Here is a 16,287-nt window from a genome sequence, read left to right as displayed (position 1 = left end):
TATTATTAACAGTACACCAAAGCCGTGTGCGTCTATTTCCCCCTACGAGGACATGACAGCGGTCCTTTAAATGCGTTCAGAGCTGGAGGTGAGCCTGCAGACAGAGACACGGGGCTACTAGCTGCCCGCCTGAGAGTGGAGGCAGCCCGATACAGTTTGTGTGGAATAGAGACAAGTGAGAAGGAAAACCAGATATGGAGCCTGCGTCTGCGTGTGTCGGGCTTTTATTTTCCATGCCGTTATGTACAGCACATTATGTAACCGCAGGTTGTTTACATACCCAGCTTTGGTGGGGAACAAAGGCCAAATTTACAGAACTAACACAGCCAGCTGCAAAACACAAATCTTACTGGGGAGAAAAATTACAGGCAAGAGGGAAGAGGCCTATCCCAGCAACAGGAGTGGAAAGACTATATCTGTTTCTCAATTCATGCAAACAAACTCAATCGTCTCATGTTTGAGAGTTTTAGTGTTTGACTGAAAGGATCAAAGTATACAAGTCTAATTTAGACCAGGCTTGATGATCAAATATGGCAGGGCCAAGTCAAAAGCTGAATAAAAATACCTTTTTCTCTTTTAGTTGTTATGAGACAGCAGCTAATTTGCATTAATCAGACTGAAGGTATGGCGGTTGATTAGCCAGTAGATGGAGCCGTCTCCACCACAGGCGACAGCCGCTCGTGGGGTTAAGAGCAGTTATCCATTACGACTGTCAGACTTCCACAAACAACAGGTGGAATGTCAGTGCAAAGATTCAGACCATCAACATCACAATGGTTGTTTGAAAGCCCAGGACAAAACTAAGCAAACAGCAGAGTGAAATATTTGCTTTAAAAATGTTTGAGTGGAGGCACAAATATTTATCTGAGGTTGAGACCTGCTTTGACAACAATCAATTAGACCTGCCCGCGGAGCCTTGGTGTCATAATTATGTTACTAAACTACACTTTTTACTCCGTCAGTCAGTCCAGGTCCACAGAGGAGCTGTGTGCATGCTCCCCCTCTTCGCTCGCCCTCTCCTATCCCCCTCCTCCTCCTCCCCTCTGTTTTCTTTCTCTTGCTGGCTCCCTCCTCCCTTCTCTACATGTCGGCTCCAGTTTAAGGCTCCATTTCAGCTGCCTGGGCTCACTGCTCTCCAGCCCAGCTAATAAATCATCCGCCAATCTGCTCCCTGAATCGCTCTGCCCCTGCTCCAGCCCTCCGTTGCTAGGCAACTCAGCGACGGAGGAGGGGCCGAGAGAGCCAGAAGCTCTACCAAATGGCCATCCGCTGTGCAGAAACAACAGGCTCCTCTCTCAGAGTTGAGAGCTGGCGCTTTTCACCCTCCCTAAGTTTCCCCTCACTGCCGAACAGTGCACTATTGTGAGGCTGGAGTGGAGACATATAAAGGGAGGTGGAGAATGGGAAAAAAATGATTCAATAGACCTTTGTTGTGTGTGCGCACTTCCTGCTTGAGAGCCGATTGTTGGGAGTTGTAAAACTGGTTAAGATAATGCAGACATATGCACAAAGATGGTATCACGAGGACAAACAGAGCGCAGGCTCACGCATGGAACATAATTCTGCTAAATGTCAGTCCATGACAACACAGACACAAGACCGTCCAACAGCAAACAAAGCCGCTTTCACTCAATATGGAGTCGTTGTACTTGACTCGTTCTTAAAAGCTGACCTTTCCGAGTCGGCTGTGTATAAACCCAGAGGCCCGAGGACAACTGTTCAGATAGCCAAAACTAAAGGGAAAAAACACTGCTGTGTCTGTTATGAAATATCCGCTCATGATAAGTTTGGCCACCGCACGCAGAAAGGAAATCACAACATGCTTAAAGAAAAGAGGGGGAGACAGATGCTAGACTTGCCACATCCTCTATGCATTGACATCATAGATGTAGCTCAATATTTATTTAGATATAAAAACATTATGCTGATTTTTAAGTAGAAAGATGTTCCTACATTTCAAACTCCTTTAAAATGTTTAAAAGTCAGAAAATATTTTCTGTGGTAATAACTACTTTAGTTTAGCAGACCAAAAGTAATTTAATATTTAACCAAATATAAACATGAGGGTATTCTGACAACCTTTGGCAAAGCAAAGTCACATCATCTGCTTCCTTTGCTTTGTATGGACACAAAAGGTAACAGGAAATTCCAGCGCACGCCCATCCTGCCTGCTATTTAGTTACTACACAACCCTAAAAAGCTCTGCTTGCAAACTACCATTATGGTAATAAAATGCACTGTTGACACAGAAACTTCAGAGCAGCAAACAGAGCCCCCTCTGCAGACAACAACCTCTTCAATCAAGCATCTCATTAAACTTCTAAATAAATCGACAGCCAGCAGCAGAGGATGCGGGGCGACATGCTTCGTTTCATCTGCCTGTCGTGTTTTTGCTCGGGCAGTGTAGCCCGGGTTTGTAGGCTTGTGTTCTACCACTGGGGGGCCGCTGCACTCTCTCCTATACCCCATCGTCCTCCCTCCCCTCCCATCAAAGTGCTGTCGTCGGCTCGCTCCAGTCATCCATCAGCTGAAGACGCAGCCAGAGATAAGCCGTGGCACAGTGCAGCTGGCTGAGGAATAGACCTCCCGCTCCCCAGCAGTCATAGATCGGCCTCTCTGTCTCCGACATGGTGACACACAGCACGACTGCTGCTGCTGATTGTTTATATGGCACCTCCTGTTGGCCAATGCATTATTAGCAGCACTTATCTACAGTCAGGAATGACAGCAGCTTCGAGCAGAGACAATTTCATTATATCAAGTTTGCCAGTGCAAGAATTTTTTTAGGCTTCACCGAGGCTAAAGGAAGAGCGAGTGCAAGAGAATCAATGTCAAGATGTCATTTGTGTCATTATGGAAAATACTAATATATGATGCATCTAAATAAAATTTGTTTCGATTAAAATCTAATTATTTTTGCATTCATAATAGACTATGATGAGATTTATAATGATAGCTGTATACATAATGATAGATTTCACAACTAAAACTGAAAGATAAATAACTGAGTAAACCTACTGTACTTACAGAACATTCAATTGCCTGTAGTTTTTGAAGCGGTCTTATAATCTGCTAAGAATTGATCATCATTCTTCTACTTCTACAGCATCTGAGACACAATTTTATTTTATTATGTGAAGCACCTCCAAGCATTTCAATAAAAAACTTCCATTCTTGCTAAGAAAGCATCATCAAAGACCAGATATAGGATTAAGTCATCCAACCTGTTAATTTAGCAACAAGCTGTAACAGGATATATCTGAAGTTGTTCCCACTTTTGATAGCCTGTCAGCAAATTGTGGTTTCGTGCTTTGTAAGTTTAATTTTGCCTTCAAGACTATTTCAAAAAGGATGGGAGGAGAATTCAGTGCAGGCAGTAAGCATTGATTTGGCTTCGGATGAAACACCCACAAAGTGGTGTAGGGAGACAGCCTCTCTCAGTTAGGACTGCTCCCTGTCTGTTGATCTGAAATGGATTCAAACACCCATAATAACAGAACACATTTTCTCTTTTCTTGGTGTTTAAATCAAACACTTCTCAACCGTGACTACACAACAGCTACAAGAAGCTTCGGCTGCACTGAAAATGTTTCTGGTGAAGCATTTTTCTTTGGTGTAATCTACAGCCATCACCTCACTGATGAATGAAACTCTGAGTGGTGCTCAGATCAACGTGATGGATTTTCAATTTCTGAAAGTTGCACTAATGATCTCACAGTGAAACAATGTTAGGAGGTTGCCTGTCACAAATCGTTCTGCAGTGAAATAAATGTATGTCTCTCAGAGGAAAATAAAAATAAAACAACTGCTCTGCAACGCTGTAATGAAATGGCTCACAAATGATCATTGTGACCGTCTTATCTGTCTGTGTGTGTGTTTATGTGTGTCTGTTGGGGTGGAGAAGGGGGTGCAGGAGAAGTCAAAGGGGGTAGGGAGTGGTGACAAGTGACCCTGTAGACAGGCTGATTTCAGTGTCATGTCAGTGGCCCCCGCTGTCACTTTTATTCACATCTCTAAAAAGAAAGTAAGGGTGGGCTGGGAAAAAAAGAGCAGGCAGGAATAATGAAGCTAGTCCTGCAGGGCACGAGATGGAGAGGGAGAGGGAGGCCGAGTGAGGGGTGATAAATAAATGAAGAGCAGCAGGGCTGGTTTCTGTGAATGTGTCAAGGTTGGTTGCTACATTTACACCCATCCCTCAAGGCTGCACAACTGAAAAGGCACAAGCTGCGATCAAATCACTGGGAGCTGCGTCCTTTTCTGGCCAGAGACAAGATGCTGCAGACACTGTGGGGCAGGTGGAGCACAGACGGTCAACTGACTGCTTCCACTCATAGACACAAACACACAGCTGGCACAGAACATGTCAAACACCGTGTGCAGAAGTGCCTGACAGCTCCTGTGTGAATGAAGTCATCTTGATGCAGGCTACAAAATTAAAAAGGGACAGAAGATACAGAGCTGCGCAAAAATTCCAATATTATTGTATGTTGTCTTTTTGTTGCATTATTATAATATGATGATGTCATAGAAATTTGAGGCAAGCACATTTTTATTATGATGTAATATAACAGTAGAGCGTATGTTCAATTAAATTGATGATTTATGAATGCAATATATATATATATGTAATTTTGCTAAACTGTGTTACAGAGCTAGACCGATAAATAAGCCATGCCAATATATCATCCAATATTAGCTTAACACAAATGTCTCAGTATTTATGTACATGCAAGACAAAAATGTCAAAGTAGGTTTTAAGGAAATTTGGAAACAGAGTTTGTGCAACAGAGATAAATGAGATATTGCTTTGACTATATTGTGGCATCATTAGCTGGTTTCAGTCATACTGTTTTTTCCCCCTAGCCTGCATAATTGACTTCAATTACAATTCAAGATCATATCAGGATCACAACACTGTGGTGCAAATTGTTAATGTAAAAAAGGTGACCACTTTATTGTCTGAAACAAGTTATTTACAGATGCTACTGTCAAGCCCCTGCTTTGTTGCTTTGACACATGCTCTGTGGTAGACCTGCTGTGGTGGAGTGTGGAAATAAAGCTTCTCATCGACAAGCCTGTTCCTCCTGCTCTGATCGTCTTCTCACAGCAGTTTAGCCTAGCGCCAGCAAGCGTGCATAAATAAAGGCAAACTCATAACTCGTCCACAAGAGGAAGGCCGACTTAATTTGTTGTGATTCGCTGTGGTGCTGCCGTGGGCTCTGGCTTTATTCAAATGTGCCCATCATGTTCAATTACAAGATAAATACACCCATTCACTTCCACTGGATCTGACCTGCTGGATTCGAAAAGCTTGAGAAAAGACCGCCGAGCCCCAGCATTACAAAACAATATCAAAGTGGAAAAAAGGATGATTCACCCGGGAGGAGGAAAAAACAACCAAAGCATTTTCAGCGGTGGGGCCTTGTGTTTTTCTTAGATCGACTGTCAGATCAGTCAGCGGTGTTATCTTTAAAGGGAGTGGGTATACAAATGTGTAGCGCAGTGTGTCATAAAGCATCAAGGCCAAAGCCGCAGCTCTCAGTGGTTTTGACACGGTTTTATCCACCACTTTCATTCCACTGCAACCCTCCCTGTTTGATCAGGCAGAGGGGCTGCCATTTTCTGATTCCAGCCCTTCAACAGCTGTGGTGAAATTCACATCTAAATTCAAATGGAGGCTAACATTACCAGCCCTCAATCTTTTCCCCTTTCCAGACTTCCACGCTAAAGATTTATTCTGTGGGTCGTAAACAGGATGCAGCTGCTCTTCAGCCTTGGAGGAGCTGGAAACTGACGAGTTTTCACTGACGTCTCATGTGGCTCAGCCAAGAGCTCTGTTTTAACTCTCTCTCAACAGCTCCCTCTAAAGACACAAACCCAGCACTGACAGACAGCAGGTATCAGTGCAAGAAAAACCAGGATACTACAGAACGAATTTACAGTATATCGTTTAAATTAATATCATGATTTAAGCACTATAATTCTGAATGGAACAGTTCTCTTACCACTTCATCATCAGACCAGCACTTCTCTATCAGTTTGGGTACTGGCTTCTTCACCAAGCGCTGGAGAGCCTTGCCTGCATCATAGCTGCTCTCATGAAGCTGTGGACAATCAAAGTAACATCAGCCCACCATTCCGATAATTAAAAATTATGGACATATCAAAACATCTTCACAGTCACGCTTGAGGGACATTTAGAGCCAGACTGACACACTTTATTTTTGCGCTGATGAGTAAAACAAGCTGATTTGACTTTTACAAGAAATATCAGCGACTGTCCGAGCATCAGACGAAATGCTGTGCAAAGATGTTACGAACCAGCATGGAAATAAAGAGCACAGTTACAAAGGCAAGTGCTGTGCAGCTTTAAAACCTGTGTCACATTCAATTGGGTGAAACAGGCAGCGCCGGAGCTCTTCCTCTGAGAATAAACAAGCATTGCTCATCGGAATTGCAAATAGAGAGGAAGGTCGAGAGACAATGACCTGCCCGCCATGTTAATTTTCCAGTTTATAGAGTCGGAATATAAATGCCCTGTTTATGATGATTCTAATCTCTTTTTTGAGCTTGATTCCTCAGCATTCATTGCCAATGTGATGGACAAATCTCTCATTAAGCCTAATGTATTGAAAGCTTCTGCCACCGGGTTTACCACAGGGGGCTACTCTGCTGGCTCAGGGGCCTTTTCATAGCCCAGCACTGCACATCTGCATCTCAGCAAAGCTTAGAGTAAAATACCTGCAACATGTTTAGACTGAAAATGGATACGTGTTACTGTTGCTCACATTTGATTCCTAGGGATAGACTTGCAGCATGGCTACTCACAGTGTTAAGTGCGTTTAATGTAGTGTCATCTCGAGAGGCTGCTAGACACCCGTCTTCTGTCGAGCCTCCGTCACACATCCCTGCAAAGGCAGCCATGCTCCTGTGAACACAAGGCAGATGAAATCAACATTAAAAAAGGCCAACGGTACCTTGATTCAGTGTAAGGCTGTGCAATATAACTACAATCTATACAGTTCATTTCCCATTTCACACATAAAAATCCTGGTATAGCATATTCTCTATAAATTCAATGAATAAATACTTTACAGAAAATGACCGTATAGTAAAGCTGATTTCTTATTGCATTACATTTCTGCTTGGCATCATGGTCCCTGGGGCGAACATTAACACCAACTCACAAAACAACTTCTTCTCGACTGTAAAAATTGGGGCGAAGCCTTTGCAAAGGCGGTTATTATCTACTTCCATCTTCATGTGTGTTCCGAGGGAAAAAGCCTCTGGCACTCCGTTCGCACTCAATCGTAGATTCTCTCAACAGTTTGGCCTTCAAGCGTAGGTGGTAAAAGAAGTTAGTGGTGTTGTGGGGACTGATCTGTGGCATGTTCATTCTCACCCCATGCTTGTTTGTGTTGCCACGATAAATATTACTTGCCTTAAATTGAACCGCGTGGAAAAATGCAAAGCGTCATCCAAATGTTGAAAAATATTACAGTGAGGAGTGTTTTACGACACCATCAGATAAACGATAGAGCATTACTTGAAATGTTAAGATGTTTTTCCATCGTCCTACTGCACAGAGCTGTAACGATATGACTTCACTCACTTTAATATACTTGTAGGAGCATTATTTTTTTAATCATGTTTCACAGGCTCAGTAGAAACGACAACAGGCAGTTCTCACCTGCTGCATGGCTACTCAAATAACTTCTTAAATCTATAACAAAAGTTGCAACAAAATGGCACAAAATTCTCACTATAAACGATAACACAGGTTTCAAGGAAAGCCAGTTAAGCGTATAACCTTGCTGGCTTGAATATGAATGGAGCAGAGGAGCTACATTAGTTTAACAGTTAGAAAATTAATAGGTAAGTATTTGACAACTGACTTAACTGCTTTTCTAGGTCTTACAATATATCTGAGTTAATAATTTTGGGGGAATGGACCATCCAGCAGACAAACAATACAACTGATTACCAATATTTGATAGTGGCTGCCTAAGCATGGAGGGAGGAGCGGAGAATTTAAGCTAGGGGCTGATGCAGCCTGTGCTAAACAAAATCAGCTGACCGTTTTTTTTTTGCTTGAAATCACCTCTCTTATCACACCCTGGAATCTGCTGCACACTTGTTCCAACAGGAAGTTATGCTTCCAACATATCATAAGGCTTTCACATTAAGTGTTATGTGTGTGTTATAATCCACAAGAATACAGCACTGTATAAGTCAGTGTAATACTGGTAAGCATGAAAACAAATATGAAAACAGGCTGCAGTAGAATTTATATAACACCGTCTGTCGCAGCGACAGGTTGTGATTAATTATATCGAATCCCCCCCCAAACACAACATCGCACTGAAACCTGTTAACACATATTACTTTCACTGCAACATCTCCAGGAGCATTGATTGATGATTTAATTTCATGACACCACACTTAAATATAAATAGTAAAAAAATACTTAATATAAATACAAGTACTGCTGCAAGAGATCAGAGAAGTTTGGTTTGATGAATCACGGGTACAAAACCAGGCTGATGGTGGCGGTTGTATCGATTTAACCATAATGAGAATGCTAGTTATTACTCTCACTGATGAGACTTTGATATCTTCATTTTCTTTAAGGTCTGAATTCACACACTACTCAGATAACAGTGCACTGACAGATGGATGCATAAAGATTTAACCCCCAAACTCTCCCTGCTATCTTTAACCTAACTGGTGATAGCTTCCTACCATGTTAGACCTTTCCCTGTCTGATAAATCTGAATTTCTATGTTCCTCCGGGCTCACCTTGCGGCTCTGAGGTACATGAGAAGGTCACAGTCATTGACCCCTGGCATCCAGACCAGCTCCTCATTCTCAGTTACAGCGTGGCCACCAGGGGAGGGGAAAGGCTGTAGCTCTGGAAGCTTAGCCTAATTAGGACGGGGGAAAGGAAGAGAAGAACATATGGTGTCACACTACAAATAGCATGTGAGCTTGAAGAAAATGTCAGCTTTCACCTAGATGTCATCAACTTCTCACTGTGGCTGAGTGTTGTCAGTGGGGAATGGGGACAAGTTACAGTAACAGTGATCAAATATCTTAGCACAACACAAGACTGCACTCTGATGACTGACTGACAAGAAACCTTAGTGCAAACACTGGTGAACAGTATCATGCAAACGTCTATGTAAATTTGCCACATGTTGAGGAACCTTAATTACAACAGTGGTTAAAAAAAAAAGTGTCATCTTCCAAAATGGCATTACTAAATGAATAAATTGCCGTTGCATACATTTACAGATAAAACATTTTGTATGCATTGCACTTTAAATATTTTAATTGTGTTGTTGAAACAGCATTTCAGCAAAAGAATACCTTTGTATTATTAGAAAATATGTTATTGTAGAAATTGTGGTAAAGCTGAATAATGACACAAATAAGTCAGTACACATCTTGTTTGGATTTTATCATCTTAAATGATAAGTGGCATCATGATTAAAATGCCATCTATATGTTAAGGGAACAGTTATCAAATTTCAGCTAATTGCGTGATAATGAAATCCATACAGCCGTGACAATTGTGGAGGTTGTACTGTGGTTCACGTGGGGGAAAAAAGGTTTCTGTCAAGTCGACTCTCATGTCAGCTGCTGAGTGACTCATGTGTCGCACAGTGACTTACTTGGTGACTGGGTCCCACTCGGATTTCTCCTTGCGTGCTGTTTAGCCGCCTGAGAATAGACAAAGAGCAGATTGAAACAGAATATCTACTTACTGCTTTTCACAGTGTCACAGACTGCACAGTGCCTGTTGAATCAGCTCAACAACAGCTAACAACTAACTACAAAGTCACTTCTGAGGACGAAGAAAAGAGAAAAAAATTACAATAAACGAACAAATCATGACTAGGACAAGATAATGTTCATTCAGAGGAGGCAAGGGCTGTACTTTCTACTTTGTAACATGTGAGCAAAATACATTGGGTTTTAATCAGAAAAGCAAATAAAGATTTCAGGAGAATATTCCTGAGCCACTGCTTGAGCACAGCGAGCTGAGCCGAGCACATTTGCAGGCCTGATATTGCGGATACAGCAATAAAACAGAATCCCCTAAAAGGAGGAGGTGCGGGAGGAGCAGGAGGGAGCTGGCTGTGGATATGCAAGGCAGGAGCCTCTGAAACGGCTGCTGGTGCAAATGTTGGTAGCCATAGCAACTGCAATTTAATAATAGTGTTCCGAATCTCCAGCTGCAGTGGATTAAAGAAAATGACAAGATGTTCCTTTTGAAAAGCCTTCCCCTCCGTTACCTAGGTAACAGCGCCAATTTTCATACAGCCGAGCGCGGGGCGGCCCAGAATCTGTCAGCGTGATTTGCACCCAGAGAAGCTCGCACTCCATCATGCAGACCTGGCGGAAACCGAAGAGGCCACAGCCCTCTGGTCTCTTTACAGCCCTCCAACCACAAAGCTCTAAGATGGCTACATATTTGACTGCAATCCCCCCCTTTCCCTCTTTCTTAGCGGACCTCCTCCTCCACCTACGCTCAGACAGGGGAGAGTGATTAGAGGGGTGATCCATATCGTTATGAACTATGGCTGACAGAAGCACTGGCACAGACAACATCAGCACAGGCCAAAAAAACTGAGTCTCAGCTGCAGTGACTGACCCCGGGGCCTGCCAGCAGAGTCTGCTGCTCCAGAACATGTTGAAATACTTCGTTTGATTTTATTACAAACATTCTCAGCAGATAAGACAAACTAAATGTACAGCAATCAGAATCTGGCAGTCGATGAGAACCCAGGGCAATAAACCCTGCTGATAAAAATCCAATATGTAAGTTTCCCTACGTCATCAGCACTTCAGATTAAAATTTAAAGGTTCTGTAAGGATTTCATAACATTTCAGTCCTTATTTAACCTACGTTTCTTGTCCCACTATTTGGACGAATCTGTTGAAAATTGGTTTTACAAGTGAGTGGTGTGGAAATAACTTGTAAACCACTTTCATTGGATTTATTAGAGCTGAATAAAGCTTGAAACTGAGAAAATACTTTATTCTGCTTTTTACTAACTGAGAATGTCTATACTATATATATATACGTGCGTGTGTGTTTTTTGAATGCCTGCATGTAGTCTCCTATTACAGAGAAGGTTTATGTATTTATAATACTTAGTGAGCCTGTTCCTACTGAGAGAAAGTTCTACAAATGTGTTCCTGACAGTATGCAGTTGGCCGGGTCCTCGGTGTGTTTGGCAGGAGGCTGTAAGGATGACAAATGAGAACCTGTGCACCAGAATAAGAACAGCGTGTGGGACAGCCGTGTTTTATTCAGGCAAATCCTGAAAGCAGACCTTCAGACAGTACGCTGAGAGAGGAGGCAGAATACAGATGTACCATGGCAAGAGGCCCTCAGGAGTTCCCATAGACTGCAGGCATATTTGAAATGAAACAACACAATGAAAACATACTGAACTATGTGAGAATTAGGCTATTGTTAATAATAGACACAACTAGCAAAACACCTATTTTGACTATTAGTAGTAGTGTTATAAGTAGTATCATTAGTATTTTTTGTGTAGATTAAAATTGTAAAAACAAAGAAAAGTTTGTATTTCAATATGCAGAGTATTAATAGAGATTACAGAGGCATAATATAAGCATTATCTCTGTTGTTACAAGTGTTAGTTGTAATACTGTGCCAAGTAATGTTTCTTTTTCCTCAAATAAGCCTCACACAATTAACTATGTGAAACATGCCAACTTGACACACACACACACACACACACACACACACACACACACACACACACACACACACACACACACACACACACACACACACACACACACACACACACCTTCAGACCTGACTCAGCACACAATCTTGTCAAGTAATTAAAGGCTTACTTATTAAACCCAAACAACAACGTGACAGTCTGGTCAACTTTGTGTGTGAGAGAGAGTGTGTGTCTGCAATCAAGGATAACCACACCCCCTACATCAATTTCAACCAATCACAGAGCGAGTCCGTGGCACACTGACATAATTGCAGCGCAGCAAAAACAGACCCAACTTTGTGGTATATAAGAACCACAACAAGCGGCGTGCGCACCGCCACAGCTGGCGGCAGAGCCACGAGCCGGCGGAGCTTTGTGCTGCAGCTCCGGTAGCATGCGCCATGTCATCCCGACTGTAAACACGAGCTGCAAAATGGAGCCAGGGGGCAGCCTCTCCGGGTCTCACCGCCGTCTCATAACCACGCTGGCTGCACGTTTAACAACACTGTGCACGGGAAACACGGTGCATGCACCGGGGGCTGTGATGGCAGCGTCTTGATAGAGGAGCGATGCGACGGGGTTTTGCATGTATGGCGGCGCACAACGCGTAACGGTATGCGATCTGCGGTGACAGCCCCGACAGAACGTGCACGCTCGCCCCACACTAACACAATCGGCTCACAACAATGACAGCGACGCAGACAGTTCGCAGACAACGCACACTCGTGTCAGACAGCGGGGACCGAGGGCTGGCGAAAAGAAGACGAGCCAAGACGCACGCAGCGATTAATAATGGCAGAAGAAAGCAGGAGAATATGATGGCACACCTACCTCCTGGGACTGAACAGATCGTCCATTTCTGACATCGAGCCCTACGGTGCGGTGCTGACACTGTGTGTGTAACAATGCTCGTTGGGTTTATCTCCCCTCTCCCACCTATTTCTAGGTGCTCAAAATGGAGAAGCACGCATTCGCTCCAGAGAGGTATTCACTGAGCTTGTGCTGTGACCTCAGCCTGCACGTACAGCGACGCGAGCTCCGAGAGCTGCTCCACAGACACTACTGAGCATGTGCTGCGACCTCTCACTCACACACACACACACACACATACACACACACATACACACACACAGTGAGGGAGGGAGGGAGGCAGGCAGACAGACACGCATGCAGGATACGGAATTCATATCTTCTCGTATGTCTGCGCCATAATAAACAAGAGTGAAATTGCAAGGCTGCAGACACCCCGCACTGAATACCAAGCGATCAGAGGAGGGAGGGAGCGGAAGACTGAGTGTGTGCAGGGCCCCTGAAGGAGGGGGTTCCCAACCGGCAACCCTCAGGACCAATAACAAGGACATCTGTCACTGCAACACGTGAACCTCTCCAAACACAACCAGGGTGGATAATAACTACTTTTCATTGAACACAGAAATTAATCCAGTAGCTCGTCATGCTAACGTGCCTCACAAATTTGTCCAAATAAATTCTTCATTTGTTTAGATTTGGGTCAATGAGGGGCCCTACATGACACAAAGGTAAGTTATACATGTAATACAAAGTTTAACTGTTTGCATATTTAAATACAGCTGTGAATGAACAAATATGTTACAGCTATTCAACCCCTACATAATCCCACTAAAGTATGTAAATACTGTAATTTTGCATTGAAAAGAAAATTTACTGGCATATCCCATCTGTTACAACACAGGAATTAGCCAGGTCAACAAAGTAAGTGGAAAAAATGGGATATATATATATATATTTTCCAGTCTTATCAACCACCAGGTGCGCTTTACAGTACAAGTCGCTTGCCTTTATCCTGCACTTTTTCCACGACTCATTCATAAAGCCAGGGATCCAACCACAGACCTGGTTAGTGGACAACCCTCTATACCTCCTGAGCCACAGTCCATCACACTTACTGCGAAAGCTATTCAACCATTTCATAATGCTGCCAAGCTGACCAGGTAGAACAAAGATTGTTAACAAAAAGTCTACTTCAAAATCAAAAGTCAAGTTTAAAGTACATCAGCATGAAAGTCAATGTCGACTACAAAATATTATTGAAGTACATGAAAGAACACACACAATCAAGCTAAAATTTAACAGTCACTGAACTTATCATGTAACTAATTGTTGTAATTATTCTTCATGAGAAGAACGATGTTAGTAACAGTAATAATAATAGTGATATCCTTAATTTTTAGAAAATGTACAGTGATAACACTGGGCATGAGACAAATGTAGTAAATAATTATTAGTATGAGAGAATGTGTATTTTTCCCAGAAGACATTTTGAAATGTCATAGCATAGAAAGCAATGAGTACTACTAAAAACATTACTGATGGATGTGTCCCTGCAGTAATTAATCCTCGACAGTGAGTCAGCATCCACAATACAAGGATCAAGAAACTAAAGCAGCTAAATGAATGTCAGTAATTTCATTATTCACAGCTGTACTCTTCCAACCGAGATGTGTCAAAATATTCGATGAAAAAGGCTTTTTCATCCTGATCAAACTAATGATTTCAAACACAGCTGCTGAGCTCCTCGCAGATTTTCCTTTCAAGTCTTAATCTTAACGCAAAAAGATCTGTAATTAAAAAGTTGACGTGCAATTTGAGAAATATCAACATACGCTACAAACAATTACCAAGCCATGGGGGCGTTTTCCTGAGCTCATTCCCTCGCAATTAAACCACATCATAGGACAAGTCTTTGTGCATTGATAACATAGTCGGCTGTAATGAACAGACAATATTAGTCCCACTACTGTGCCAAACAAAGCATAGAGCTCAAGCTTGGTGAAAAATTACTTTTTTATCCATCACGTGTGCTGAAAAATGTTCCATTAATTTCAATAGAGTTTTGCAACAGCTGGGTGACATCGTGAAAAGCAATGGTGGGATTTTAATTCTGTGCTCGTCTGTGCCACTAAACAATATTTTGTCTAATTTGGGAGGTATTATATGGTTATTATTGTGATACTACATAATCAATAACATCTTGTCTCAACATGTGTAATATATCAGTATACTGTCAAGCCATAATCTCTAAAATATTTATGATGGTCAGATAAAACAATTCCCTTTGAAAATCATTAAATTGTGATGAAGATTTTTTTTTCTTTTTCTAAAATAATGTACAGATTAATTCAGTAAATATCTGCCAGATTAATTGGTAATAAAAATAATCAGTTGCAGCCCTAATTTAATTACATTCAGTGCTGTGCAGAGTTTATTCAGGATATCTGTCATGGGGGAGGATTAGTCTCCTCCACAGTACCTCTGTACCTTCTGTGTGAGTGGAAGTGACAGAAAGCTCCTCACCTGGTCTCTGGGTTATATCCGAGGATATAGAAAAAGGAGTCGATGCGGGCTTTGAACTCCCTGGCAGCAAAAATGTCGGAGAAATGGGAAATGTTGCATTTCCCCCTGTGAGAGAAAAGACAGGAATTATTATACAAAAAAACAACTGTTTGATACCATAGAAGTAGCAGACGTGGCCCTAATTAGAAGCTCTTGGGGTGTTAATTTACTGGAGGTGACATATACAGCAGCAGGTATCTGGTTGCTGTCAATGCCTGCTGACTTTGCTGCAAGACACCAGACTCCGGCTACTCCACCCGTAAACACCAGCTGAATATGTCAGTTCTGCCTCGACTGCTGCAGCTGAGGTGTAGGAGACAGACACTGCAGAGATCTGGATGGGCATCAACCTGTTTGCCTCCCTCCCGCCATGAATACCCCCAGTGAGCTGAGAGGGCAAAGGCTCTGAAAACATCTTGGTGCCATTTCCTGTTTCCAGCACCCTGGTGTCTGGCTCAAATCAAAATAACAGACATCTCGGGGCATATGGAGCTGGGCTGCCTTGCAGAGAAGCTGCATCATTCCTCCCCCTTAAAAAAGATTAACGGGTGGTGAGGAGGGCCGTCTTTCACAGAGCTGCAGCATTACGGCATCCCACTGGAATTCCCTCCCATTTATCTAAAGCCTGGAGAATAAGTCAAATCAAAGGGTGCTCTGTGTAGGAGAAGTTGCAGTTAATTTGCCCTGAAATCAGTGGTTTCTGTAAGACATGGCTTTGACTGCCCGCCGCTGTGCTGCTCACAGATGGTTTTGGTTTAAGAAAAGGGGGAAGTGGGAGATGAGGAGGGGAGGGAGTCCAGCCAGGCATGAATGAAGAGACAGAGGCAGGGACACAGAATATATGATTTCAGAGCAAGAAAACAATGAAGCCTGTCCTTAGTGAGTATGTGCCATCGTTGTGTCCCTATACACAGACTCATGTTCAGACAGGTGTGTGTATGGGGGAGTTGATACAGAGCCTTTTTAATCAGTGTTTAAACGTAAGGTAGCAGAAGGCATGTGAGCCCTCTTTGCTTTGCATCTTCACCACTGCACCATTACCATCCTGCCCATGGTCAAAAGATACATTAGGATGAATAGAGTAAATGGAATTCTAAGTTAAACATCGGTCTCCTAAATCTGCCTCACAGCAGACAAGAATTTCATT

The 16,287-nt window shown here is 42.7% G+C and overlaps 1 protein-coding gene across 5 annotated transcripts in view; it reads right to left on the bottom strand.

The window, feature by feature from the left end:
• Positions 1 to 16,287, bottom strand: part of rerea (arginine-glutamic acid dipeptide (RE) repeats a) — a 124,538-nt gene that overhangs the window by 20,708 nt on the left and 87,543 nt on the right. For 4 of the 5 annotated variants that reach the window (XM_035159426.2, XM_035159428.2, XM_035159424.2 and 1 more), the window contains 5 exons: positions 15,102 to 15,206; positions 9,675 to 9,723; positions 8,800 to 8,924; positions 6,829 to 6,928; positions 6,006 to 6,104 (listed from right to left, as the gene is read on the bottom strand). In XM_035159426.2, coding sequence (XP_035015317.1) covers positions 6,006 to 6,104; positions 6,829 to 6,928; positions 8,800 to 8,924; positions 9,675 to 9,723; positions 15,102 to 15,206 — 478 coding nt within the window. Of the gene's footprint in view, positions 1 to 6,005; positions 6,105 to 6,828; positions 6,929 to 8,799; positions 8,925 to 9,674; positions 9,724 to 12,599; positions 12,855 to 15,101; positions 15,207 to 16,287 lie in introns of those variants that run through there. The other variant, XM_035159429.2, reaches the window with a different exon arrangement.

The sequence above is a fragment of the Hippoglossus stenolepis genome, chromosome 6 (assembly GCF_022539355.2).
Source record: "Hippoglossus stenolepis isolate QCI-W04-F060 chromosome 6, HSTE1.2, whole genome shotgun sequence".
Classification (NCBI taxonomy): Eukaryota; Metazoa; Chordata; class Actinopteri; order Pleuronectiformes; family Pleuronectidae; genus Hippoglossus; species Hippoglossus stenolepis.
The sequence above is the reverse complement of the archived record's forward strand: the minus strand, read 5'-3'. Positions and strand labels throughout refer to the sequence as shown.